Source organism: Montipora capricornis, chromosome 3 (genome assembly GCF_036669925.1).
Source record: "Montipora capricornis isolate CH-2021 chromosome 3, ASM3666992v2, whole genome shotgun sequence".
In the NCBI taxonomy this organism is placed as follows: Eukaryota; Metazoa; Cnidaria; class Anthozoa; order Scleractinia; family Acroporidae; genus Montipora; species Montipora capricornis.
Genome location: NC_090885.1, coordinates 30,176,372 through 30,202,471, shown reverse-complemented (window position 1 = coordinate 30,202,471; position 26,100 = coordinate 30,176,372). Strand labels below are relative to the sequence as shown.

At 39.3% G+C, this 26,100-nt stretch overlaps 2 protein-coding genes across 2 annotated transcripts in view; both read left to right on the top strand.

Moving 5' to 3' along the window:
* Positions 1-5,716, top strand: part of LOC138040075 (uncharacterized) — a 25,965-nt gene extending 20,249 nt beyond the window's left edge. The window contains exons 6-9 of the mRNA XM_068885864.1: positions 191-568; positions 1,889-2,143; positions 3,077-3,889; positions 5,000-5,716. Coding sequence (XP_068741965.1) covers positions 191-568; positions 1,889-2,143; positions 3,077-3,889; positions 5,000-5,382 — 1,829 coding nt within the window. The 3' untranslated portion in view covers positions 5,383-5,716. The remainder of the gene's footprint in view (positions 1-190; positions 569-1,888; positions 2,144-3,076; positions 3,890-4,999) is intronic.
* Positions 5,717-13,806: 8,090 nt separating this feature from the next.
* LOC138040074 (uncharacterized) lies at positions 13,807-24,013 on the top strand. The gene is made up of 6 exons (XM_068885863.1): positions 13,807-14,420; positions 18,650-18,706; positions 19,166-19,543; positions 21,248-21,502; positions 21,695-22,504; positions 23,655-24,013. The coding sequence occupies exons 1-6, from the start codon at positions 13,859-13,861 to the stop codon at positions 24,011-24,013; spliced, it is 2,421 nt and encodes an 806-aa protein (XP_068741964.1). The 5' UTR covers positions 13,807-13,858.
* The last annotated feature ends 2,087 nt before the right edge of the window (positions 24,014-26,100 follow it).

The window sequence follows — 26,100 nt, the reverse complement described above, 5'->3', positions numbered from 1 at the left end:
TATTTTACCTTTGTGTACGTGTCATTTTGCGTTAGATCCAGCCTTAATAAAAAGTAAATTCGTGAATGGCCCCAAAGAAACAAATATTCTCAAAAAATTGGTTAGCTGCACTGTCTATTTCGTCATTCATTTAAGTTGTCGTTTAGGTATAACTGACCAAATAAATTATCGTGTTTCTTTCTGCCAACAGGAGTTAGAGTCCACTGTACTTTTCGAACGATCAGCGGTGTGCTTTTGGTAGGTTGTACTGGATTGATCTTGCACAAGTGCTCCAGTCTTGAGGATTTTGTCGAAGCATTTAGCGTTGCCGCTTTGCCTACAGCTACTGCACTGCGATCGATAAGTGAGGGGTCTGTCTGCTTCACGGTTCAGGCAGAAACCAGCTCAGCTCTCCAGGAATTATGGCAACGATATTGTAACGGTGTACTGCAGAGAAATCTTCAAGATTTTTTGGTGACGGATGAAATCAGAGAGCTGGCCGATGGAGAGGACGTGATAGTGTCTGTGTACATCGACGAAAAGGAATTCAAAGAAGCTGTTGCTTATCTGACAAAAGTTGAAAAAGAAGGTACGTGACCTACTGTTCAGTGAAAGAATATATATTTTTTAAACCTCTAGATCATCGCAGTGACAAACGTTATTTGAGCAGCAACAGAAGGAAACCCTGAAAAGGGGCTTGCACGAGATATGAATGTATGACTTGTCTTTTCTACCAATTGAACTATCAAGCCAACTAGAATCTGGTCATTTCGTGAGCCTGTAATAAACTCGCAGGGTATGTGAACATAAACACTACTTATGCAAGCCATATATATATATATATATCAACTGCGGAAAGAAACGTATTCGACTGTTTTGAAATCTGATTAAAGTGTATTAGTTGAGCGGGTTCTATGAGTTAAAATCCCGACCGTTTAAGGCTTTCCTTTCGTTAAGGCTCAAATAACGTTCGCAACTGCGCCGGTTTATCTCAGTGAAAATTAGCTTTTTTCACGGTTAATACATCTCTCTCACTCACTTGCGGTCTTCACAACAACAGACACTAGAAAACAGCTAAAAATTACACGTCTGCTTTGTACATGTGATTTACCCAGGAGTTATGTTAAGAACTTTCGGCAAGTTTGTTTGAAGGATTCGATGGCGAATGCATTCCTCTAAATTGGTGATGACATTTAGTTGGACACAGGATAGTTTTACTTGTCTTATGTTTGCAGCATATAGAGGTTGCTGCTTTTGGCAACACTCCACTATATGTATATTTATAAGTTAGGGTACAAGGACTTGGCTTTTGCCAGGATAGCAATCAATATCTTAAGTCTAATAAACTTTGGGCATAACACAAAATCTACCTTCTTAATACTTGAATCGCGGGATTAGATTCAGTTTTAATAATGGCAAATGACTGATCGCGTTTCAGGTCCAGATAAAATATGTTTAATTGCCCGTGAGAGTATGAAAGTAGTGCTTGTTAAGCTATCATTAAATCCTATTCTACGATATTCAATGGAATCACAACCAGTGATAACCAAAGCTCTACTTTTCAATGACCGTCCCGGATTAGTGATGTACATTTTTTAAAGATACTTCCGAAATAGCTTCCTTTTTTTATTCCTTCTCTGCATACTTTTGTGTGCATGATCCCCCCCCCCCCCCCAACCCCCAATCCCCATTAGCACACATTTCCTTGCTTTACATGGGGCGGTGAAAGGTAATTGCTCTCACCACTGCGCAAACCTATTGCGGTAATTTAATCAATCTTACCAACATCACCGCAAATGTCGGTACAGTAACAACCAAACAGGTCGTCATACCATAGCATTAGGGAAATGGCGCGGACCATAAAATTCATGGAAAAAATTAAACGATTTTGTTTTGTTTTTCTTCGAAGAAATTGCAATTGACGAGGTAAAAGATGGCATAATTCAATCCGAGTTACCTAACACAATAGAGGTCAAGTGCCAGGATAAAGGTCCCGACGGCCACAAAGGAGAGCAGCCCAGATATTTGGACGAGGAAAAAACGGCTTTCGTTCAAAAATATTTAGAAGGAGCAGACGATGCACGTAGTGTGAAAACAGAAACAAGTGACAGTGGAAAGGAAACTCGTAGCGCACTATCTGAACTTGAAATGGAAGAAAGAAGCGGTAAGGCTGTAGTGTTTTTTAGTCGCGCCATGCCTTTTGTCTTTACTGTCTTGACTTTTTGTTAAGTTTCCGCTTCATTTGATAAATTTAACGAGTGAGAGGCATTCTGAAAAAATAAAACACCGGTTCTGTTGGTGTCAAGGCTGTCAGTTCTTTCAATACTCACGGAAAAGATGTAGACAGTTGCTCGCCCGGCGAAGTGGAAACCACTCGATGCCATTGTCTTTACAAAAAAATGAATAAAACGGGGGAACCCATTGGGACATTTCGGTATAATCTGTTCCATAGGCGTAAATGCTACCTTGGAAATTTTGTATTATAGACAATGTAATCCTTTTGGTTTTCGAAAGTTGAATACGTTGTTATTTCAATGAAAAAAGTAACGTTGATTTCATTTTCGGAGACTTAATCAGCTCGTGAATTCCCAGGTCCCAAAGTTTTCATATTCGGAGTGCGAATTTCCACACTACGGTGCGGGATTGCAGAAACCACCTTGCATCTTATTTACGCCGCACTGAAAACAAAAGAGAACATTCTATCCTGCCTCGTTCCTTTAAAAATTTTCTGGGATATCCGAAAGAATTTTGTTACTATTCTTGCGAGCTGAGTTTCTATGCTATTTGTTATTCACTTGTTAAATATTATCATTATCATTATCATTACATTTTTATGAGCTATCCTTGGAGAAGTATTCTATTTCGATTATGTTTGTAGGAACCAAGCACTTAAAGTTCAATTGCACTTTGTGTTCACTTGCAACAGCGTGTTTTGTCAGGGTAATCCAATTAGAAACTTGTGACATCTAAACTCCAGTTATAAATTTCATGAAAACCTTGAATATAATTGGAAAATTTGCTTAGAATGTAGTATACCTTCGGATTCTTAGTGAATAATAATGGCGAATATTAACTTTGGTTGTGTTTCTCTTCTAAGAATTCCCCCATGATCTCTGTTTGAAAGACGTTAGTGAAGAAATAGTCTGGGAGCTGACCAGAAGACTGGACCTTGATCTAGTTTCACGGGATATGTTTTATAAGTCATTTGGACTAGATCAACACAAGAAACTCCCTGGAATGAGGACGCAAGTTATTGGACAATTATTTCCAGATACTCCCATCAACTTGTTGAAAGATGTCTGTAAGGCCTTGCAGCTGTATGATCTCGTTGACCTTCTTGAGAAAGCGAAACCTCGTACATTGCGTCCTGCTCTTCCGCTGACAGAGATGGCAAAGTTACCGAATGGCAGTAATCGGCCGACAACGATTTACAGCAAGGCGAAAGTTTTGATCATTGATAACGAGGACAACATTGTACGCAGCACCGAAATAATCACTGATCTTTTCGAGAAGGTCTGTCCAGGAAGCAAAATTTGCAGCGTTGCAACAAATTGCTTAGTGACAGAAGAAAGGTATCACCTGGAAACCGAGAGGTACAGAATTGAAGAGGCCATAGACAGAAATGATCATCGTCTAAAGCAATGGCATAACATGCCGGAAACACGGAAGGCTTCGAACGTTGGTCCTGATATCGACGAAGTTACTTTCACCAAACCAACTAGGCGGAAATTTCGATTCGGAGACCCTACAAATGAAGTTAGAAGCCTAAAACGGGAACGGGAAGCTTTACTTGGAAAGAAAAACATCATCGAGGTCATGATAACACAGGAGGAAGAACAAATACTCCCGGAAAAGGAAAAATTTAAAGCCAAACTTTCGCTAGTTTGCGAGAAATGGAGTCAAGAAAGAGGTGAGATGTAAACTTAATATTTTGCTCTTTCAATACTCAGCTTCATCGGTAGACAGAAAGATAACAACAACAACAACAACAACAACAATCCTTCTACCGATATGATTAATTACTTTTTACGAGAAATGAAAGCAGAAATATATAGGTATTTAGTACAAGCTGCCTGGAATAACCTTGTGGGCCAAAAAGACCAGGCAGATAGTCTAGCAGGTCGGTACGCAAAATATAGCCATAAATAGTTATTTTTGAGTATTTAAAATTTCGACAAATAAAACAAAGAAACAAACAAGCAAAACACACATACACTGAATACTAAATATTCTAATATTCTTAATAATAATAGTAATAATAATAATAATAATAATAATAATAATAATATTATTATTATTATTGTTGCTGTTGTGGCATCCTTCAGTCTATAAGACTATGGAGTAGCACCCTGTGATTTGGATGAGGAGCATCGTCTTGAATGGCGACAGCTAAGAGACCAATACTAATATTATTACAAATCAAGACATGTTCAACAGCAGAAGAATCATACAAAGAAGCTACAAAATTTTGCCATGTTTCTGTAAATAACTCAGTACTCAATATTAAAGCTGAAAGGAGAGAGACTAGAGAAGAGACTGGCTAAACACGGCGTTGCGCATAAAATTTCTCTCCCACCGACACGAAAAGACAAGACAAAGACAGACTGTAAATTTGATGTAAATGTGCGCCAGAAATGGTGTCATTAAAACCCAGACGTTACGAAATTGTCACTGCTTCTTTCTAGGGCAATTTGCGACGAGTTTTTTCGTGTTTGTATCATAAATATTTTCAGGAAATTAAACAAGAAACTTGAGAGCGTTGACTGTGATAGTTAAGAAGAAGTTAAATGAAATTACTTGCGTAGTTTACTATGGTTGAGTTTTCGATAAAAAATTCAGAAATGATACAGGACAATTCCCGCGCTTTCGTGTCCCACTATCACAATAAAAAGGGGTTATACACTTTGACACTATGCTTTGGTTGAGTTGCATAATACCGTATGTCTCCAAATTATTTGTGAATTGATTCCGAACATCGTTGTTCTGAATTAAGACTTAAGAGCTTCGTTTTTCCTTATAGGTAACCAAAGTGTTCTTTTGTTCCTGTTTCAAATGAACACTGATGAAATGATGCAAGGATTCGGTCACGTGGATTCGATTACCGACATTGCAATCAAGACGTTGGAATCTTTTCCAACTGAAGCAAAGGTTTTGTTAACACCCAAAATATGGAGAATACTTCGTGACGACGAAACACAGAGAAACATTTCTGAAAGTCTTCATGTGGTGTATTGTGGTAGTGATGCTGTGGGAATCATTTTCGAAGTTCTTTCCAAGCGCTGGCAAACCCTGGACCTCATTTCAATCATGAGAGAAGTGAAAAGGTCTCAAAATAGAGCAATTACAATTACGGACAATTTGTCTTCCATTCCTAGATTTCAGGAGGCAGAGAAACAATCATAGAGTGCTGATCCTTATTTTTTTTTTCTACTTTTCCTTACAACATAACCCAATTCGATAATCAGGAACTTCGTCGTGTCTAGAAAGTTGCTTGCTTTTCGGCTTCGGTAAATATGTTTAGTCTGTAGTCTGTCAGAAAATCTCAGAATTTTGATTAGTCCAAGATCTAATGATCATTTGCATCCAAAGTTTGTATATTCATTCATCTTTTCGTGAGAGATCGGTATTCCAAACCACTGACCACAATCAAACTAAAATTCCTCTATTCTGTACCGCTTAATACAACTATGACAAGCGATAGATTAGACCTACTAGTGTGCGGGGAATCACACATTGATGTGGATCCTTTTCCTGTCTTTTGGCCCAATAACAAGTAAGGTGACAATTTAGAACAACATTAACTGCCGTGAAATTGTTAACTGACCTGCATGCAACATGCAAATTATAGGGGAGCGGCTGGGGCAGAGCCTCATAGTTAAGAGGATATGGGCAACCTTTCTTTCGTTTGGTTGTCATGTGGTTGACCGAGCGCCCGTCAGTCCGTCAGACTCTGCATGGGGGAGAAGGATGGGAGACTAAGAAAGAGAAGGGAGGGGAGTCTCGGGAATGCAGCCCACTGACCTACGTCACTTTTGAAAAAGAGTTTTTACTATTAGTGATGAGCAACGGGATAAAGAGCAGGAAAGAGCACGAGAGACGAGGCGACGAAATTTGAGAAATTTAAGCGCAGAAACCCTCGAGAGAAGCCGAGGAAGGAACCTGAAGAGAAAATTTCAATGAAGAACACCGTTAAAAGCCAGAGGTTAAAAGCTGAGCGAAATAAAGCGAGATACAAAACTTTCAGGTAATGTTTTCCTTCTTAATGCATGCCTCGATGCCTCACATATTTTGTAAAACTCGCTAAAAAAACGAGGAAGGCCAGAAAACGTTTGCAATTCCCAATTCCGCGTTGACAGAGATTCTGGCATATTTTATCAATCAGACACCACGTTGCCAACGTTGCCATTTAAGCTTACAGCAGACATCCTGGCGAGGCTTCTTGTCATCAGGTTTATTTTTTCAGACATGTTAAGTTTATAACCGAACTCTGGACACCGTATAAATTTATATTGGATTGCAGTTCATTTATCTGCAACGAATGCACTTGTAAACAATGTTTGGGACAGCTTAAGTTCTTTTTGGCCAGATGATAAGATTTTGAGAAGAGGTTTGCTAAGCTCGAACCTGCGTTTTTCGGCAAAATCATCAACAGCCATTGTCTTGTTTGTCTCGCTGTTTTGTGGCCGGCTACCGCGGTTGCTTATTTTGGAACTGAGCTCATCATTGCTGTGGCGACTGTCCACGCTAAATCTTTGCAGGTATCACAAGACGAGAACAAATGTTGCTGTTTGATGAGCAATCTGTATGACTATGGCAGTTATGGTGCATCGGGAGGCTCCAAAGGGTTTTCCACGGGTAACAGTGGCTTTTCAACTGAAAACAATTTCAACACTGTCGATCCTTTCAGCCCCTAGCTGTTGCCATGGCAACGGTGCAGCGCTGCCAAAAAGAACCTCGAAAATTCAATTTTTGATAAAATATCTTAAGAATTTAATTCGTTTACCTCGTATAAAATTTCATAAACCCCATTAAATTCTGTTTCCTAATACGTAGGGTAAAAAAAATTATCTCGTAGAACTTAATTTAGTGTGAAAACGTTTTTGGAAGATAAAAAGAGAATCCATGAGTTAACTCTTTTTCAAATTTTCTCTAAGAAAGCGGTGAAACGAAACTTACTTTTATGCACGTTCAAAACTGACAGATTGGACCTCATAGGGTTGGATCAAGGGATCTCAGCGTGTGAATAAAATTTTTTATACTGCAAAACATTAATAAAAACAAACAAACAAACAAACTAACAAAACAGGGGTCCTTCTTGAAATCTAGGCTTAAAACGTGGGCTGACCCCCCTTGGTATTTAGTTACCATATTTTAAAAATCCTAAGGAATCCCGTGAAAAAAGGGGTCCTCCTCCAGAAACTGAAACACGCACCAAAGTCCAGGTTTTAGGGGAAATATTGTATGCACAGATGATACATTGAAGAACATTATAAACAGATTTTAGGGTTAGTCTGTTGCACGAGGAAAGAATAAAATTACAAAACAAACACTCAACCTTTCTTCTATAACTCTTGGCAGTAAAAACAAAATTGGATCTTTCATCATTGTTATTACATCCAAGAGATACTCTCTCTCTCTCTCTCTTTCTCTCTCTCTCTCTCTTCGCTGGTGAAAACCTCCACTCTGATGTCGTAGTTACCATACGAAATCGAGAGAATGCTGCGTATATAAAAACACCGGGGAAGAAACTTTGCATATGAAGGGGCGGGGACAATCGTCGGAAATTTTGAATTAAACCCCTAAAGGAAACCAATTTGGGTGTGGCCCAGGCTCCTTTTGGCCCCTATATTAGAAACCATTTTAAAAAAAGTAAATGCATGTTTCTATATTACTTCACGTGCAACCCTAAAGGTTATCGTCACGGCTACATATGATGGCGTTTTGCCCAGAACACCTGAAGTGAGACAAAAATCCGAAATCTAAACCCGTAAGCGAGACGACGAGCTTCCCCTCCCCATTCATATGCGAGTCTTTTCCCCCTCTCCCCCCCTCTCCCCCAATCGAGTTCCCAAAAAACAGAACGCATCAATCGAAATAAACATGTGGATATTTAAATGTTATTACCCTGAATTATTTTTTGGCATGAACCAAGCACGTGAAAAGCAAGCGGAGACTGGCCCTCATCAAATGGCTGAAGCGCGCCCAGGGAATAAAGTAGTGAGAAGAAGATTTCCAGCCAAATACTAAGGAATAGCCCGGGTGTGTGTTGTTAACGTAGACTCTTGATTTCTGAACAAGCTTTTATTGTAGAAAATTCGCGACAAAGTAGTGCTTTTTTCGCTGTTATTCTCGTAGCAAGCAAATGGCCTTTCGTAATTTCTTGTCAAATAAAAGGAACGGTATAATGTAAATAAGAGAATACTGAGATTTATGTTTGCAAATTACCTGTCCTCTTACCACTTAAATCAAACTCTACATTTCCGTGCAATAAGCGCATTCAAAATTTCCTCATATTACTGTATAAACGTAACGCTGTTGTCGTTTCTTTAGAGGCGTTTCCTGCTTATGTGAAAGATGCGTTTTCTCTCCCGTCCTCTTCTCACGCATGATCTTCGCAGAAATTACATTCTGTCCCTCAATAAACCTAGAACAACCAGTCATGGTTTTCAGAGTGATTTTTCTTGCGTATCAGCTAAGTTGCGGAACGCGCTATCTGATTTTATCCGTACCACTGAGTTTACTGGTTTTAAAAGACAATCAAGTGCTGCATTTCGTAGAGAGTTTTTTTTAAAGTAATACATCTTTAAATATTGTGTATTTAGTTATGTACCTGTATATGCTATGCATTTTAGCTCTAAATGTAATGCCTCGAAGATATTAGCTCTTGTATTTATTGTGAAACTCGAGACGAAATAAAGTTTAAGCGTGTGTATGTTACCTTCTGAGACTCCAGTGCTTACCATATAATAGCTAAAATGACTTTTCTCTTGAATATATAAGCGATCGAAATCTTAAGGCCTGGCCAAACGCTCGCAACATTTCAACGCAACATCTTGCAACATTGTTGCATGATCAAGTGAAGCTATGATCTTCGCAGTTACCATCGCAATTTTTGCAATGGCGTTGAGAAGCCTGAAAAATTCAGGATTTCAACGGGGTTTGAACCCGTGACCTCGCGATTCCGGTGCAACGCTCTAACCAACTGAGTTATGAAGCCACTGACGTTGGGAGCTGGTCATTTGTGGGTTCTAATGGTCCCGTGAGGAATGAATCAATGATGAAATGGTATATGAAGTGAATCATATATGAACTGCGGATATGAAATCAAGTGAAGCTATGATCTTCGCAGTTACCAGCGCAATTTTTGCAAGGATTTCAACGGGGTTTGAACCAGTGACCTCGCAATTCCGGTGCAACGCTCTAACCAACTGAGCTATGAAGCCACTGACCTTGGGGGATGTTCATATGTGGGGGCAATAGGTCGCGTGCGGACTGAATCAATGATGAAATGGTATATTAAATGTATCAGATATGAAATGCGGATATGAAATCAAGTGAAGCTATGATCTTCGCAGTTACCAGCGCAATTTTTGCAATGGCGTTGAGAAGCCTGAAAAATTCAGGACTTCAACGGGGTTTAAACCCATGTCCTCGCGATTCTGGTGCGACGCTCTAACCAACTGAGTTATGAAGCCACTGACGTTGGGAGCTGGTCATTTGTGGGTTCCCATATACCATTTCATCATTGATTCATTCCTCACGGGACCATTAGAACCCACAAATGACCAGCTCCCAACGTCAGTGGCTTCATAGCTCAGTTGGTTAGAGCGTCGCACCGGAATCGCGAGGTCACGGGCTCAAACCCCGTTGAAGTCCTGAATTTTTCAGGCTTCTCTACGCCATTGCAAAAATTGCGCTGGTAACTGCGAATGTCATAGCTTCACTTGATTTCATATCCGCAGTTCATATATGATTCACTTCATATACCATTTCATCATTGATTATTGCATGATGTTGCTAAATGTGTTGAACGGTGTGGCCAAACGCACGCAACATTTTCATTATTTTCTAGGCAAAATGTCAATGTTCATGTGCCCCAGGCCGCTGGCGCACAAGAAGTGGACCTAACGCGCATACCCTAGCGCAACAGTGTTGCGTGAACGTGGCCAAAAGAGTACAACATCATGCAACATCCAAAATGCTGCACGCAACATTTGACCATTTTCACATTTGATCCAACATCATCCAACATGTTCCAACATATCGCAACATATCGCAACAGGGTGGCCAAACGTATGCAACATGTTGTGCGCAACAATGTTGCAATATGTTGCGTTGAAATGTTGCGAGGGTTTGGCTCGGCCTTTACTCTAAATTGTAATGACAATGGCGGTCTGAAGTTGTGAGTAAGCGTGGGATTTGTCTCATATGGTTTAGGGGCCGACATATCCTTCCCTTATGATGCCATACCAGGAGGCGAGGTCGTTAGCAGAAAGCAGCAAAGGGCCAACTGCGTCCAAAAACGATCGCACGGACCGAAATCCCGGGATGACTCGTTTTGTACGACGCTCCAGCGCCATGTATGGATGTACTGCATTTTTCTCTCTTGTTCAAACATTTCCTCAGCGCATGCATAAATGTTCAGGCTCTCCGATACCTAGCCCACCAAAAAAAAAAAAAAAAAAAGAAAGACACAGGTTTTTACAAGGAATTGAGATTTCAGTACTTGATTCTACAGGGATAAACGTCACGTAAGAACCGTGCGTGCCTGGTGACTCTCGCCATGCAGCATATGGAGGTGTTGTGTTACAACGGTTTGAATTTTTGAAACTTTGTATAGGGAAAAACGATAATCGGCATTTCAGCCTAAATTTTGATATTTTTGCAATAAAAAATGACTCACCTCAATGCCTTGTTGTCTTTTCTATTGTCATCTTGCTTCTCAGCTCAATCCGAAGCTTTTTAAGCGAGTTATCGCTTTTTGGTTGTCCAAAAGATTAGGATTGAGCTGAGAAGCGAGATGACAATAGAAAAGACAACAAGGCATTGAGGTGAGTCATTTTTTATTGCAAAAATATCAAAATTTAGGCTGAAATGCCGATTATCGTTTTCCGCCATACAAACTTTCAAATCGTTGTAACACAACACCTCCATATGCTGCATGGCGAGAGTCACGTTTCGCGTAATCAAACTCGGTCGTTATGTAATAGTAGATGTCGGCGCATCGTGAGCTTGGGCCGCCTGTGCTTACGTGACCGCAAAAAAGATCATTTCAAAGCAATCAAAGGGATCAGTCAAACTTCCGCGATTGCAGATCACGCACTAAAAACAGGTCACAACATAAACTGGGACCATTTTCAAGTTTAGCAAATGGTATCTCTGATTTGCATTGTAAAATAAAGGAAACTTTATTAATACGTGACCTTAAACCAGCGTTAAACGAAAACGTTGGCAGTGAAAAACTGTGGCTTCATTAAACGGTCAGTTTTCACTGCTATCTATTTATCTTACTATTTTGATCTTATTCTCTCTAGTTACCAGTCTGCTTAATATTTTGAATTTGTTCAACCGTCCGACGGTTGTAGCATACGAAACGTCAAGTCAAAAGTAAAATGCGCTTTATTATTATGTTTGTAGCCGCTGTTTTTTTTATGTTTTTGATTAAGTTGAAATGGCCGAAGACCAAGAATATTTATGATTAATCACTTTGATGTTCATTCCACATGTCCTACAAAAAACGCAGTAAAACTTTTATGCATCATCCGAAAATGTCTCTGCCGTGTTTTTCGATGCTTGTTGTCAAGCCCCACAAAAAACTCCTGCCTACTTTAACAAATTTGTAGTGTCCTTATACCCACGAGGAAATGCTGAGTTACAAAAACCATGCTGCGTTTTTTTTTTTTTTTTAATTTCCTCACAACAATTACAATTACACAAAACTTACACACAAACTACCATTTACATATCTACACATTACAATATCTGCATACTGTGATACAATCTAACTATCTAAGCATTACATATAACCAATCTACAGTACTCTACGTACAGCCTTAAGTGAGATGGTCACATGATACGCTTTTTACGTTGATTATAATTAATACCTATTATTATTAAAAACTGTGTTATATATTTGATTATTTCTTATGCTTATTATGGCCTAACATACTTACACATTACGCTACTTGAAGACTTACAATATACTTCAAAGGCACGCCTTAACTGGTGAGAAAGAATGACCACTTCTGTCGAAATTCCCTTTCACCATTCAGCGAGGACGCAATGTATTTTTCCATTTTATCTTGCACCAATGAGATAAAGTCGCTGAAAACGAATTTAGTATTATTTAGCGCGTTAATGTATAGAAAATATTTGCCTAGCATTATGAGATCGTTGAGGGCCAAGCGGTGCGTACAGGGACGAGTAACTCCAAATAATACCTATTGTTCGGAGAGAAGTATATGCGCGTTACGTACGGTAGAATACCAAGTTTGGAACTTGTCCCAAAAAGAAGATGCTTGCGGGCAGCTAATAAACGTATGTTTTGACTATCAGAGGGACAGAAAGGGCAGGACGTGGAGGCAACCTTCTTCACTTTCTATAGAATACTGTTAGTGGCTAAAATATTGTGTTTAATTTTGTGCTGGAATGTTGCCAATTAACTACTTTTGTGGCCTTGAACGGCAGAAGATAAATTTTATTTAAATTCTCCTTTGCGATACCGTAAGATAAGAGTTTTTTTCTGAGGTGGGAGGAGGAAGATTTTCGAGGGTTAACAGTTTGTTATATAACATCTTGCACGTTATAATACAAATTGGAGGCGAATATGTAGTAGAGTCTCCTGAGTTAGCGTGAAGGAGATTCTTCCAACTCTGCGGGATCGCGGATATGAGGCCATGATATTGTAAAAAGTTGCAAGTTAAGGTATATTTATTACGCAAAGCGAGAAAAGACAAGAAGCAATTTTCATGCTCATCAAAAAGGTCTGAAATTTTCTTTATCCCTGCTAGGTGCCAATGAGGCAGATATACCATTTTTTTTCAATCGCTATGAATTTGTTGTTCCATATTGTCTGAGACAATATTTCGCGGTCTTGCTGCGAGCTGTCGTAGACACAATTCCTTGCCAATGATGAATAATTTGTTTGTAAAATTCCGGAAGATGGCCTGTAAGATCAAGAAGGTTGTAGTCGTAATTACATTGAAAGAGGTCAGTGTCACTGACAGTAGAGAGGAATGATTTTGGAATATACTTCCACGGTGCGTCTGAGGCGGAGCACAGCCGTTTAACCCAAGTTAGTTTCAAAGCCTTATCGAAAAGAACAAATCTTTCATACTAAGACCGCCATCTGCTTTATTCTTGATGAGGGTCGTCTTTTTTATCTTAGCGGGTTTTTGCTTCCAGATAAAATCAAACACTATTTTATTAACCTCTGTTGCAAAGTTTTTTTGAGTCTCCATAGCGCTGGAGATGAATACAAGTTTGGAGAAGGCCAAAGTTTTAACAATATTTATTCTACCGTATATAGATAGGTCTCTTCGGGACCAGATACTTAAGGTTTTCTATAGGGAACTTAGTTTGTCAAAGAAATTTTTCTTATAGGACAATTCAATATTGTGAGTAAACTGCACTCCGAGCGCATAAACAGGATCATCGCTAATTTGGAGATTACCAATAGCGTCTTTTCTATGGCGCATAGAGCCAAGCCATAGCATTTCTGATTTTGCCTGATTTATTTTTAGGCCGGAGCACTTCGATGCGCATTTAAAAAGACTATTATGGGGTAAGTTAATAAATAATTCCGGGTCTTTAAACAAACATAACCCACCATCTTGGATTGAAATCTCCATCGCAGTCAGACAATTCCGCCTCGGCCAAAATGTCCAGGATTGAATATAACAACTTACTGTTCCGAATCAGCCAGAAATTGGACGAAACTAATGCACGTAGACATATACTATTCATGTGCAGAGAGATACTGGGGGCTCGAAGCGATGAGGACAATCATCGTGATTCAATATCCTTGTTTGAGGAATTGGAAGGGAATGGTTCTCTTGGACCAGATAACCTTGGATTAGTGAAAGAAATTCTGGTTGCCCTAGAAGTATGGGATCTTCATGACAAAATCGTCAACTTTGAAAGTACAAGGAAAGAGTACACGGAATTAATTGAAAGAGTTATAGGTGAGCTCGACGAGCTCATTGATCTGGAACGGCTCATGTCTACTGTCTGCAGGGGAAAGATACCAGACGAGAGAAGAGGCGACGTACTCGACGTTCGGTCCTTATTCCAAGTCTTGGAGGTTATTGGCTGTCTAGGAATCAACAACCTTGGCATTTTGAAGGAAATTTGTATCGAAATGGAGAAAGACGAACTGATGAGGGAGGTGGAAGACTTTCAGAAACGAAGAATAGAGGACGAGAAATGTGGAAGGAGAAAAGGTAAGTCGAATAATTAAAACAATTTTAAAGTCAAATTGACATTTTCTTTGTTTCATAGTTTTCAAAATGCATTGGAAAAGAAGATACTTGTGTTTTGAACCATTGGTTTCATTTTTCAACGCCATTATTGCAAACAAGCTGTGTACGAAAGCTCTGTGGTCAAATTACAACGACTATTGTAATGATGAAAATTCAGAATTTACTGAGTCAGCGTAGCTCCGCACTCGTAAACCACGACGCGCTGAATTTAGATTTGACACTGTTCGTTTGCGAGGCATGAACACGGACGACTAATTATAAATTGTGCGAGTTTGTCACTGAAGCATGTCCCATTCCATGGTTTGCGCAACTACGCCAGCTGGTGAGCTACCCTTTTATGGGTCACTACGACTTTAATTCCACTGCGATTTCATACCATTAATCTCTAATAGCTCTGCATTATGTCGGTGCACACAAACGAGTTCAGGGTGATGAGAGTTAACCATGATGAACTGGAGTACTGCAGTGATAGTCATACAGATACTTGCCCAGGATTCAAACAGTTACCCAGTCGCGGTTTTATTCGCACTGATAATTTTTCTAGTGGCGTGGGCTAGAGTAAGATGCTCAAGTTAATGTATAACATATTACTTAGTCAATCATTTGCATTTGCAAGCTCTCATTATCAAAATTCAAGCCCAGCTCTCACACTCTCAATGAAACAGGTCCTCTAAAACATAAAAACAAACAAACAAACAAACAAACAAAAAACAACAAAAACGAATCACAAGCAGGCGTTTCATCGATCGCGACTATCAATTTAGTGAACTGCAAAGAGTAGACCCATTTTCCATGGAAATAAAAGAAAAGGCCGTCACTGCAGCCAGACAGCCAAATTTGTAATAAGTGAAATTTGGCAATAGATTATTGTAGGTCCAAGTTCTGAATTAAAAAGCCAGTTTTATTGTTATGATGTTTAGCAAAGATATTGTTGATGTCACCTATTGCTATTAACGTGTCAACCAGGCCCGCGTTGCTCGAAGCATGGTTAGTGCTAACCAGCATTAAATGCCATGGAAACCTACAGGCAAGTCTTTGCTGACGTCATTGTTTATATTTTGTCTCATTAACTTACGAGTTTGTTGAAAGAGAGCATCATGCTATTGACAAATTGACTTAAAAAGGTAAAAGAACGAGTTAAGCTTTTAATTTAACTCTATTAGCTTTTTAATTTTAAGCCTTTTGGCTTTGATAACAAACGAGTTATTAGCCATCAAAAAATGATAATTCTTGGGTGGCAAAAGGGCTAATGAGCCCATACATTCGTTGTAAAATTTCGAATTTTCAGAGATTATCCGGTAAATTGCGCTTAAATTTTAGAGGTCGCTCATTATGCAATGGACTTTCAATATTCAGAAATCATTTTTTTGGCTGATACTGACAGATTAGCAAACAATGGGATTATGCTAATGAGGTAAAAAAAATGTAAACGAAGATTCCCCTAAAGGTTTTGATACCTCTTAACCAACGGTTAGCGCTAACCAGTCTTCTAGTACCCGGCCCCAGAGCTTTATTGCACGTCCACACGAAGAATTGTTTTGCTCCAGTGGTTGGGACATTTCAAAGGCAAAGAACGTTTAAAAACAGCTATCTTTCTTATTGGTGGGATTGATTTCATTAATTGTTCCCTACGTTATTATTCATGCGGGGTAATTACTTAATTACTTGCCTCCAAGAACGATGCTCATACCTAAAGCGAATATTTTCTTATAGGTTACAGAAGAGCACTTTTGTTTTCATTTTCTTCCTTTTTCCCACCAACTGCGACGTGCTTTTTTTTTTGCAACATTGTTATTTTTCCAACCTTTTTCCTCCTCCGACCATTGTAATCCACCAGTCCTCTATCTATTTCTTTTATTCCCTCTTTTTCCTTACCCTTATCGAGAGTCAGTCTCCGCAAGTCTTTGCACCACATGATTGAGCTAAATAGATAAGTTGCTTAGTCACATCTTGGTCCTTTAATTTATTTGGAATAGGCATACTAGCAAAGAAAGATAATTACATACACGAGCCAAGCGCATCGTAATGCAGTGCACCTCGCGAAATTTGTGGAATTTGACCGCTATTGTTTTCTTAAAATCAATGAGCACTTGACTGAGCAATGAAGTTGAGACCTGTGCGAAAATCCTGTCTTTTACAGCTTTTCTATGTGCTTATTCTCCAGGTTCAAAGCGATATAAGGTGCCTCAAACTAGTTTTGACGATTTCAACAGGCCTTAGGATTGAGTCTTCAACACGGCAATGTTATGATATCATATGAAACTCAAATTGCAAATAGTGCCTTGTGAAACAACAATAACTGCTTAACTTGGCACACTTATTATTTTTACGAAATAGTTCACCACCGCAACGGGAAAGCAATCTACGACTGAACACTCACTCTATCATTTTGTCGGTAAAGGCTTCGATCTCAAAAACAAACTCGATGACCCCATCCCTTTTCGTTGGAAAGTGTCGCTGGCTATCCTCTGCTCTTTGCATAGTTAACCAAGAATTTTGTGCGGTGGATGCAAAGCAGCCTTAACCTTTCCAATTTTTCAGGTACTTTTGATTCCGCTTTCTAGCCAGGTAATTACTTTTTCAGCAATTAAAGAAAAAAGAAAAAAGAATGGGAGTAATCGAGTTCGTTCGCATTTGACGACAAAATAGAAGTTGTTTTTAGATGGCTGTCCTGTTGTTATGGTAATCTACTACGTCACATTATTTATGTTGTTGCACAAGGTACCATAACATATCTGTTTGGTGATACTGCAATGTTGTACGGTCAAGCCTTTTCAATTGTACAGTTTCTTGAAAGTACCGGTATTGAAGCTGTTTTGACCCAACAAAGGTCATTCAAGTTCCTCCTTGTTTAGGCAGGACAAGGCAGCTCTACTGAATTTTCGGCAGCCCCTACCAAACATAGCCAAATATAACAGACTGAAATGACCCCTCAGGTCAGAATCCGCATTAAAATCCAGTGACGGAGGTTGAACCTTCATTTTAATCCTCCACCAACTCAACAGAAACCGACCCGAGTCGGTAGTTTGTTTGGAAAACGGGGCGCTGCGACGAGGGAACCTCGGGTCGGTGACACTAAAATCTTGGTTTTGGCCTCCTTTGAATCGGTGGTTGTCAACTTCCAGCGGTCACCGTATATCAGTCAGAGAAGCATTTATCAGTCCCTCATACTTCCTTACTTGACATATGGTTTAACTGCTTGGGGCCAAGCCGCTAATGCCCACATGTTACTTCAAAAACATGCAACACGTTTGATGTATTTTCTAAATCCAAGAACTCATGCTATTCCCTTTTTAATTTCTTCAAATATTACCCATTCACCTGCCTTACTTTGAATCTATCTTACACTCTATGTATGATGTTTCAAATAACTCTGCTCCAAAGATTTTTCTGACAAATTTATCAAGACCAGCTTCATTCATTCATATAACACGAGGGCTGCATCTTGTGGCAAATATCATATTAAATTCCCACGTTTAAATCAACAGCGCAATTCTTTTTGATGCTTTGGCGTGAAAGCGTGGAATTGTCTCCCATCGCGAGAATGTAATCTACCTAAACTGGCGTTCAAGAAATCGATTCGCAAAGCTTTATTCGCAGCTCTAGAAGGCGAGGAGGATTATATTGAGGCACCTACTTTACTATCCAATTAATTAATACAAAGACTTACATAACTTTTTGTAACAATTCACTGTCAATCTCTTCGCCGGCTCAGTTTGTTTAGTTTATTAACTTAAAGCTACTTATTATCAATCAATTGTGTAACTATATTTATCTCCAGATGCTAATGATTGTATTTTATTTATAGTTTATTCCTGTCATTTTTCATAGTCTGTTATTTGAAGCTTACAAATTGGTTTATTTTCTTCTTTTTCCTTTTTTCCCTGCACAACTCGCCTCGAATAGCTTACGCTATACGCGAGTTGTACATGTCCTTCTTTTAATTGTTAAATATTAGTAAAGTTTTATTGTTGTTTTGTTAACATATTATGACCTGGCTTCTCTTGCCGTAATGAGTTTTCAAGTGAAAAAACGATTTTTTCCCCCCTTCTTTTCGGCAGTGAAAAGCTTTTATATACGTAAATTGGCCAACATCATAACAAAATGGAACGCTGTTTAATCAAAACCTAGGATGGGGACTGTTATCATAAGCAGCCCCTTTAGCACTAACACAGCCTCTATTATTTCAGCCCAAACTGCAGCCATTATGTCGTCCGCTAGAGCCGCTACTCAAGCAATGATCGGAGGTGAGAAATAAATGTCTACCAAAAATGAGCTCATTTTGCAGGTTATCTTTGCGTTTCGCTGTTAGTGTACTGGTCAACAGAATGTAACAGGTAAACAGAACCCGTTGCCAAACAACATATAGTGCTCATAGTATTACTACCTTTGAGCAGGAATTTTTTAAATGCAATAACCATAATAAGCAGCAAATGGGGTCATTTCTTATACACCGTATCTGATTGGCGTCGTGTAGTCCTTTACTGATCATCGTTATGGACTTTTCTTTCTTCATTATTTTATCTTTGTGTACGTGTCATTTTGCGTTAGATCCAGTCTTAATAAAAGGTAAATTCCTGAATGGCCCCAAAGAAACAAATATTCTCAAAAAATTGGTTAGCTACACTGTCTATTTCGTCATTCATTTAAGTTGTCGTTTAGGTATTACTGACCAAATAAATTATCGTGTTTCTTTCTGCCAACAGGAGTTAGAGTCCACTGTACTTTTCGAACGATCAGCGGTGTGCTTTTGGTAGGTTGTACTGGATTGATCTTGCACAAGTGCTCCAGTCTTGAGGATTTTGTCGAAGCATTTGGAGCTGCCGCTTTGCCTACAGCTACTGCATTGCGAGCGATAAGTGAGGGGTCTGTGTGCTTCACGGTTCAGGCAGAAACCAGCTCAGCGCTCCAGGAATTATGGCAACGATATTGTAACGGTGTACTGCAGAGAAATCTTCAAGATTTTTTGGTGACGGATGAAATCAGAGAGCTGGCCGATGGAGAGGACGTGATAGTGTATGTGTACATCGACGAAAGAGAATTCAGAGAAACTGTTGCTTATCTGACAAAAGTTGAACAAGGAGGTAATTGACCTAAATTTAAAGACAAGTACAGACATTTTTAAGATTCCTGTTTCAACGAATGAGAATCCTGTAAAAACGTTAGACTTGAACGGGATTTAAGCCAATAACCTCTACAACACTAGTGCATGCCTTTACCAATGGAGGCATCAAGCCAACTAGAATGTGAACATGAAGACTATTTATGAAGGACATATATATATCTGTAAGGAGGCAGTGTGGCCCAGTGGTTAGGGCGTTTGCCTTGAGATCCGCGAGATCCCTGGTTCAAGACCCGCTCTGACCACTCGTTGAATTTGTTCCTGGTAGTCCCTGGTTCAACTTCCCAGCTGCGCTTGTAAATAGCCAACTGGTTTGCCTCCGGCCAGTTGTGATTCTTAACAGTTGTTGTTTCCTTCATTGCGTTTCATTGGCCCTGAAAAGCCCCCATGGGGAGCGGTCAATTAAGTATGTTATCGTTACGGCTCAAGTAGCATTCACATCTGCGATAATAACTTCAAGAAAATACTTTCTCTTTCTACGATTTACACATCTCTCTCATTAAAAGAAACAGCATTTATATACAAGAACAGACACTAGAAAACAGCTAAAAGTGGCACGTTTGGTTTGCGTCTATGATTTACCCCGAGGACTCGATGGCTAGTGCATTCTTGTAAATTGGTGATAGGAATTTGTTGGACTCCGGATAGTGTTAAATGTCTTGTGTTTGCAGTTGTTGCTTTTGATATGTTATGCTTTGAAAATCTAGAGATTCCTAGAAGTTGATTCCTCTCTCAAAATTAGAGAAGCATCAACGTTTTCTTTCAACATCGACGATGGACAACACTCCACTGTTATAAGTTAAGGCATCAGGACTTGGCTTTTGCCAGGTTAGCAATTGATATGCGGCATAACACAAAATCTTCTTATTACGATAGAAAAAAATACATTTGTTTTCTATCGTAACTATTACAAAATTCGCGAATCTGATTAATTATCAACAGCCCAGATTTCAACAGTTTGTAATTAGACACCTTGTAATTGGATAGTTTTACGCGGCATCAAGCGAGCGCTAGTTGTACTTGAATCATTTATGTTTTTCCAGAACTATTAAAAGAAAGCCAAAAAATTTTGAGCAGATTAAGCTTTGAAAACTTTATCACCGTCGTCTTCTCGTATTTTGTGATACTTAAGATTAATTTATGATAGGACTTCGTGTCCTACAATTCAGGGAGTAATCTTGCTCGAAATTTCAAATTACTTGTCCTTTTAGAGCTCCAAGAATTGTACTCCACTCACTCCTGTTACTATTACTTGAATCGGGACTGAATTCAGTTTTCCTTATGGCAAATAATCGATCGCGCTTGGTTCAGATAAAATATATGTTCAATTGTCTGTGAGAGTATGAAAGTAGTGCCTGCTCAGCTATCATATTAATCATATTTAGTAAATAAACCCCTTCAGGCGGCTGGTACGTCAAAAAGTTGTTGTTCGTTTCGTTGGCCCTCAAAAGCCCCTGTGGTGTGGGGAATTAAGTATGTACGTGTGTATGCGCTAGCCGCTGCCACTGTCAAAACAATGCTGCGGTAATTTAGTAAACTTTATCTATTGTTCGGTAAATGTCGAGACACTAACGACCAAACACAGTTCGTTGCAGCAAGAAGTAGAGATAGAGCGGACCATAAAATTCTGGAAAATAAATTAACCCTCTTTTTTTGTTCTTCGGAGAAATTGCCAATGATGAGGTAAAAGATGGAAGAATTCAACCAGAGTTACCCAACAGAATAGAGGATAAGTGCCAGGATGAAGGTCCCGACGGCCACACAAGAGACCAGTCCAGATATTTGGACGAAGAGAAATTGGCTTTCGTTCAGAATTATCTAGAAAGAGCAGAGGATGCACACAGTGTGAAAACAGAAACAAGTGATAGTGGAATGGAAACTCGTAGCGCACCATCTGAATTTGAAATGGAAGAAAGAAACGGTAAGGCTGTAGTGTTGTCAAAGCTATACGTAGAACATATAACTAAGGTTTAGATAAGACAATTGTCCAGTTGGGTGCCTCTGACAAAACACGCTGGGACGTGAATTGAACACAAGTTGTTCGTGCCTCAGTTTGCGTGGTCAGGGAATAATCAGGAATGTTACTTTTTGTTGCTGTTTTTTTTAATATTAGAATTCCCCTATGATGCGTGTTTGAAAGACCTTGGTGCAGGATTAGTTGGTGAGCTGATGGCAAGACTTCAAGTTGATCTCGTTTCACGGAATAAGTTTTATAAATCATTTGGACTGGATCAACACGTGACACAATCTCGACGTAAAATCACAAGAATGTTGAACATTATAGAATTGTTTCCCGATACTCCTATCAAATTGTTAAAAGATGTCTGTCAGGCCCTGCAGCTGTATGATCTCGTTGAGATTTGTGACAAAGCAAAACCTCGGACACTGCGTCCTGCTCTTCCACTGAAAGAAATGGCGACATCACTAAATGATAGCAATCGGCCAACAACGGTTTACAGGAAGGCCAAAGTTTTGATTGTTGATAACCAGAAAAACGTTGCAGACACCATTGAGAAAATCGCAAATCTTTTAGAGAAGATCTGTCCGGGAAGCGAAATTTGTAGCGTAGCAACAACTTACTCGATGACACCAAGAGTGAGTAATCTGAACGAAGAGAGGGCCATCCTTGAGTTAGAAATACGTTGTTATAATGAGGATATACGTGGCTTATTGCGGCAGACCAGATCGAGAGAACTGGAAAAGTTAATGATTGGTTCTGATGTCGACGAAGATACTGTGATTACCGGGGACGCACCACTGTTTGGTCGGCTGCGGAGATACGAAGAACGTCTAGAAAGTCAAAAGAAAGCTTTGCTTGAAAGAAAAAAGAGGATCAAAACGGAGGATGCAAACTTACACTCGGAGATTGAAAAATTTAAAGCCAAAGTTTCACTTGTTTGCGAGAAATGGAGTCAACAAAGAGGTTAGATTGTTCTGTCAATACTTTCAAGTTGATAGGTGGACAGAAATCTCAGAGAAAGACAGTTGGCAAAGTGAACTTTCACTTTGGACTGGAAAAACATACCAGTGCACACAAAAATTTCCTCATACAAAGAGACAGGACAAGGATAGAGCGTGACTTCGGGATGCGAACCTTGGAGCTTAGCGACCGCATCCACTGTTCAAAATTACTATTTGCTCCGGGATTTTCTATCCCGTAGTCACTCCATCCGTCTAGCGCCTGTTAAATTTTGATTTTGAAACGGTCAAGCATATGTTGACAAATGATTGATTCTCGTTGAGCTAGGATGGGTTTTGTATGCCAGCGAGCAGAACACAGTTAACTTTGTCATTCATGGTTTAGCCCGCTCGAAAATGTGAGCGAATCTGTCTATAGACCATTTTCGAATTCTCGCGGCTGGGCTGGATCTAGCATGAAGTGGAGGCTAATGCGGGCAAATCTTTTCAAATGTTAATTAATTTACCTGCGTTAGTCTCCATTTCATGCTATATCCAGTCCAACCGTTAGAATACGAAACTGGCCTATTCTGTGAGAATTTATCGCTCTTCGCGTGAAGGTAGCTCCTTTCCCGCGTGACCAGCCATTACTGTTTATATAGTTAACGGTGCAAGCGAAGATAAACTCGACCAAATACAATTTGATCCCACCATAGCTACAAAAGACACATTGGACTAGAGGTACGCAGGCTTCATTTAAAAATATATTTTTATAGATCGTAAATATAAAGCTAGAAAAACATACAGTACTTCTGGGCTGACTTGTGCTACTGCTTCTTTCAAGGGCAAATTCGTGACAAATTCGCGCACGTTTGTGTCATAGTTTTCTTAAGAAAACAAGAAACATGCATGAGAGCGTTAACTGTGAGAGTTAACGCTAAATGAAATTAAAAAAAAACCTTGCTGACTATATGTTTGAGTGTCCAACAACGAATTGTCTACTAGTATTAATGCAAGACAATTCCCGCGTTCTCGCCACTATCCGCGACAACTGGCTGTTAATACTTTTTGCCATGCTTGAATTGCCTAATACTGTGTGCTTCGAACGCATTTTGCAAATTGATTCCGAATTAAAAATTAAAAGCCCTTTTATTTATTTGTTTTTTTCCTTATAGGAAACCAAAGTGTTATTTTGTTCCTCTTTCAAATGGTCGACGATGCTCAAGTCGTCGACTCAAATAAGATTACCGACATTGTAATCGAGAAGTTGCAATCTTTTCCAACTGAAGCAAACCTTTTGTTAACTCCTGAAAAAGGAACACTGGGAGAAGTTCCTGAAAGTCTTCATGTGAAGTATTCGCGTAGCAGTGGTGTTGTGGCAACTATTTTTGATGTTCTTTCCAAGCGTTGGCAAACCCTGGACCTCATTTCAATCATGAGGGAAGTGCAAAGGACTATCAGAGGGCACACGATTAGTATTTCGGACAATTTGTCCTCCATTCCGACATTTTGGAAGATAGAGGAACAATCATAGTGTGGTAATTCTTATTTTCTTCTACTTTATTGTGTTAATTATAATTGATATTACTATTACTGTAACTAATGTGATAAAAAGTTATTACTTTTACAGGGAGAGACAATTTTTTGCACCCCATCACTGACTTTAACTCAATATTTTAAAAAGATTTTTGTCAAGTAATTTGTTATTATTATATGACTACAATCATGGACAAAAGTGTTGGGAAGGTAGCTAACCCCCCTCCCCCTTTTCAATGTTGGATTTTTCAGGGAAAAAAATGATGACGTTTCTTACCTGAAGAACTCCAACATTGAATATGGGGGAGGAGGGCCACAAAAGCATGGTCTTTCCCAAATACGTCAGCCATTAGTGAGAAAAATCGAATTAAATGTAAAGTGAACTGATGCCCGCAACCTTCCCAACAACTTTTGACCACGATTGTAGCTCCGTGAGCGGGCAAGATGAACACAAATCCCACTTGCTTGGTCTCGCGAGATCAAAGATCCTTTTTTGGTGTTTTATCCCATATAATAAATCCTTCATTGACCAAGCTTGTTCGGTCAAGATGGCTGGATATTGGCCTCGTTCTTTTTTTTGCGTGTTGATGGCAAGAAAAAGAACTTGGAAAATATCCAGCCATCTTGACCGAAGAAGTTTTTTTCAATAACCCATTTGTATAGATCCAATGTCTCACGAAAAAAGGAATGTATAGTTAAATTTCGGTAATAAAAGTTGGTCTTATCACGGGTGGAATCACTTTTATTATGCGAATGCTTCCCGGGAGCGTTTCTGTTTAAGATCCTCATTTCATCTGCGTTTTTGGACGGTTAGTACTGGTTGAATAGTGTAGGTTATAGTGCCTTGGAGATTAAATATGGAGTTCACAAGCACAACAGCAAGAATATCAAGGGCACTCAACAAGTAAATTAAACCAAAAGTTATTGAGGGACATTTCTAGCCTCCTTGTAAAACATAAAGACTGTCTAAAGAGATGTTTTTGTCACCAAGAAAAATTTGATCTGTTCGGATATCTTAGGGAATGATATCTTCATTTCAGAAATTGCTAGCTGAACGTTACCTTCGAAGAACTTCCAACCGAACCATTTGCTCATCCGAAACTGCTATATAGGTGACCTTTTTAAATGCCAAAAATTGCAAAAATATCCCTTCTGAAAACGTAAAGGACTACTTTTCCCTGGTTGCGAATCTTTTAGGTGATGTTTTAGTAAAGAAATCTGAAGCTGTTTGGCAACGTAGAACCGAAATTGTTAGAGCAGTTTGACTCTCTCGTACACATATTTCACCGAAGATTATCGTTGGGTGCCCCTGGAATATGTAGTGTATGCTATGTGACAAATACATAAGAACAAAACACAATAACACGATGTTTATTAGTTACAATGCTGGGTTCTCGACTCGGCCAAAAGAAACTGCAAAAACTGGATTTCAATTGATCAGATACGGCCAGACGTAGTATATTTCGTTATCCCACAGCGTAATAAAAAATGTAATTTCTGACGTTTGAATGGCGTGAATGAATTAGTCAGAAATTAATATTCTGACGGCACGATTTTGAGGTTCGCGGGTGGTTTTGGGGGTTGTTCAAGAGGTATTTAGGGCTTTGGTGGGAGATTTGAATCATTCTAGGTCAGTAAGTTGTCCTCTTCGCTCGTTTTTCTTTTTCTTTTGCATTTGTATAATGTATTATGTCTAGGCTTATGTAGTTGTATCCTTTCCTCGGGGTCATGTGCTGCTGCATTAGATGAGGAATACGTTTCCACAATTTTTTTTTTTGGCCACTTCTGAAGGGTGGTTTTTTTAGTGGTTTTTCGTATCTGGCGTAGCACAATTTCTCTTTTCTTGTAACATAATACATTGTTATTCGTTAGGCTGTACACTGTTTTAGATCCATTGTATCAGATGACTGACTGACGCTTCCTAAAGAATCTCTCGTGTCAGTGTAGTCAGCAAAAGGAACATTCTCGATGCTTGTGCTTGTGTGCTTGTGTTAACTCTTTTTCCGACTTTCCCAACCGCGAGAAAGCCGCGCGAAATCAGCCATCGCCAAAAAGTGCTTTTTTTTTTCAAAAAATATTTAAAGT

Coding starts and splice junctions, on each gene's coding strand:
- LOC138040074 (XM_068885863.1), top strand. CDS start 13,859: ATGTCCAGGATTGAATATAACAACTTACTGTTCCGAATCAGCCAGAAA. Junction 14,421..18,649: donor GAAATGTGGAAGGAGAAAAG/GTAAGTCGAATA, acceptor CTATTATTTCAG/CCCAAACTGCAGCCATTATG. Junction 19,544..21,247: donor GACAAAAGTTGAACAAGGAG/GTAATTGACCTA, acceptor TGTTCTTCGGAG/AAATTGCCAATGATGAGGTA.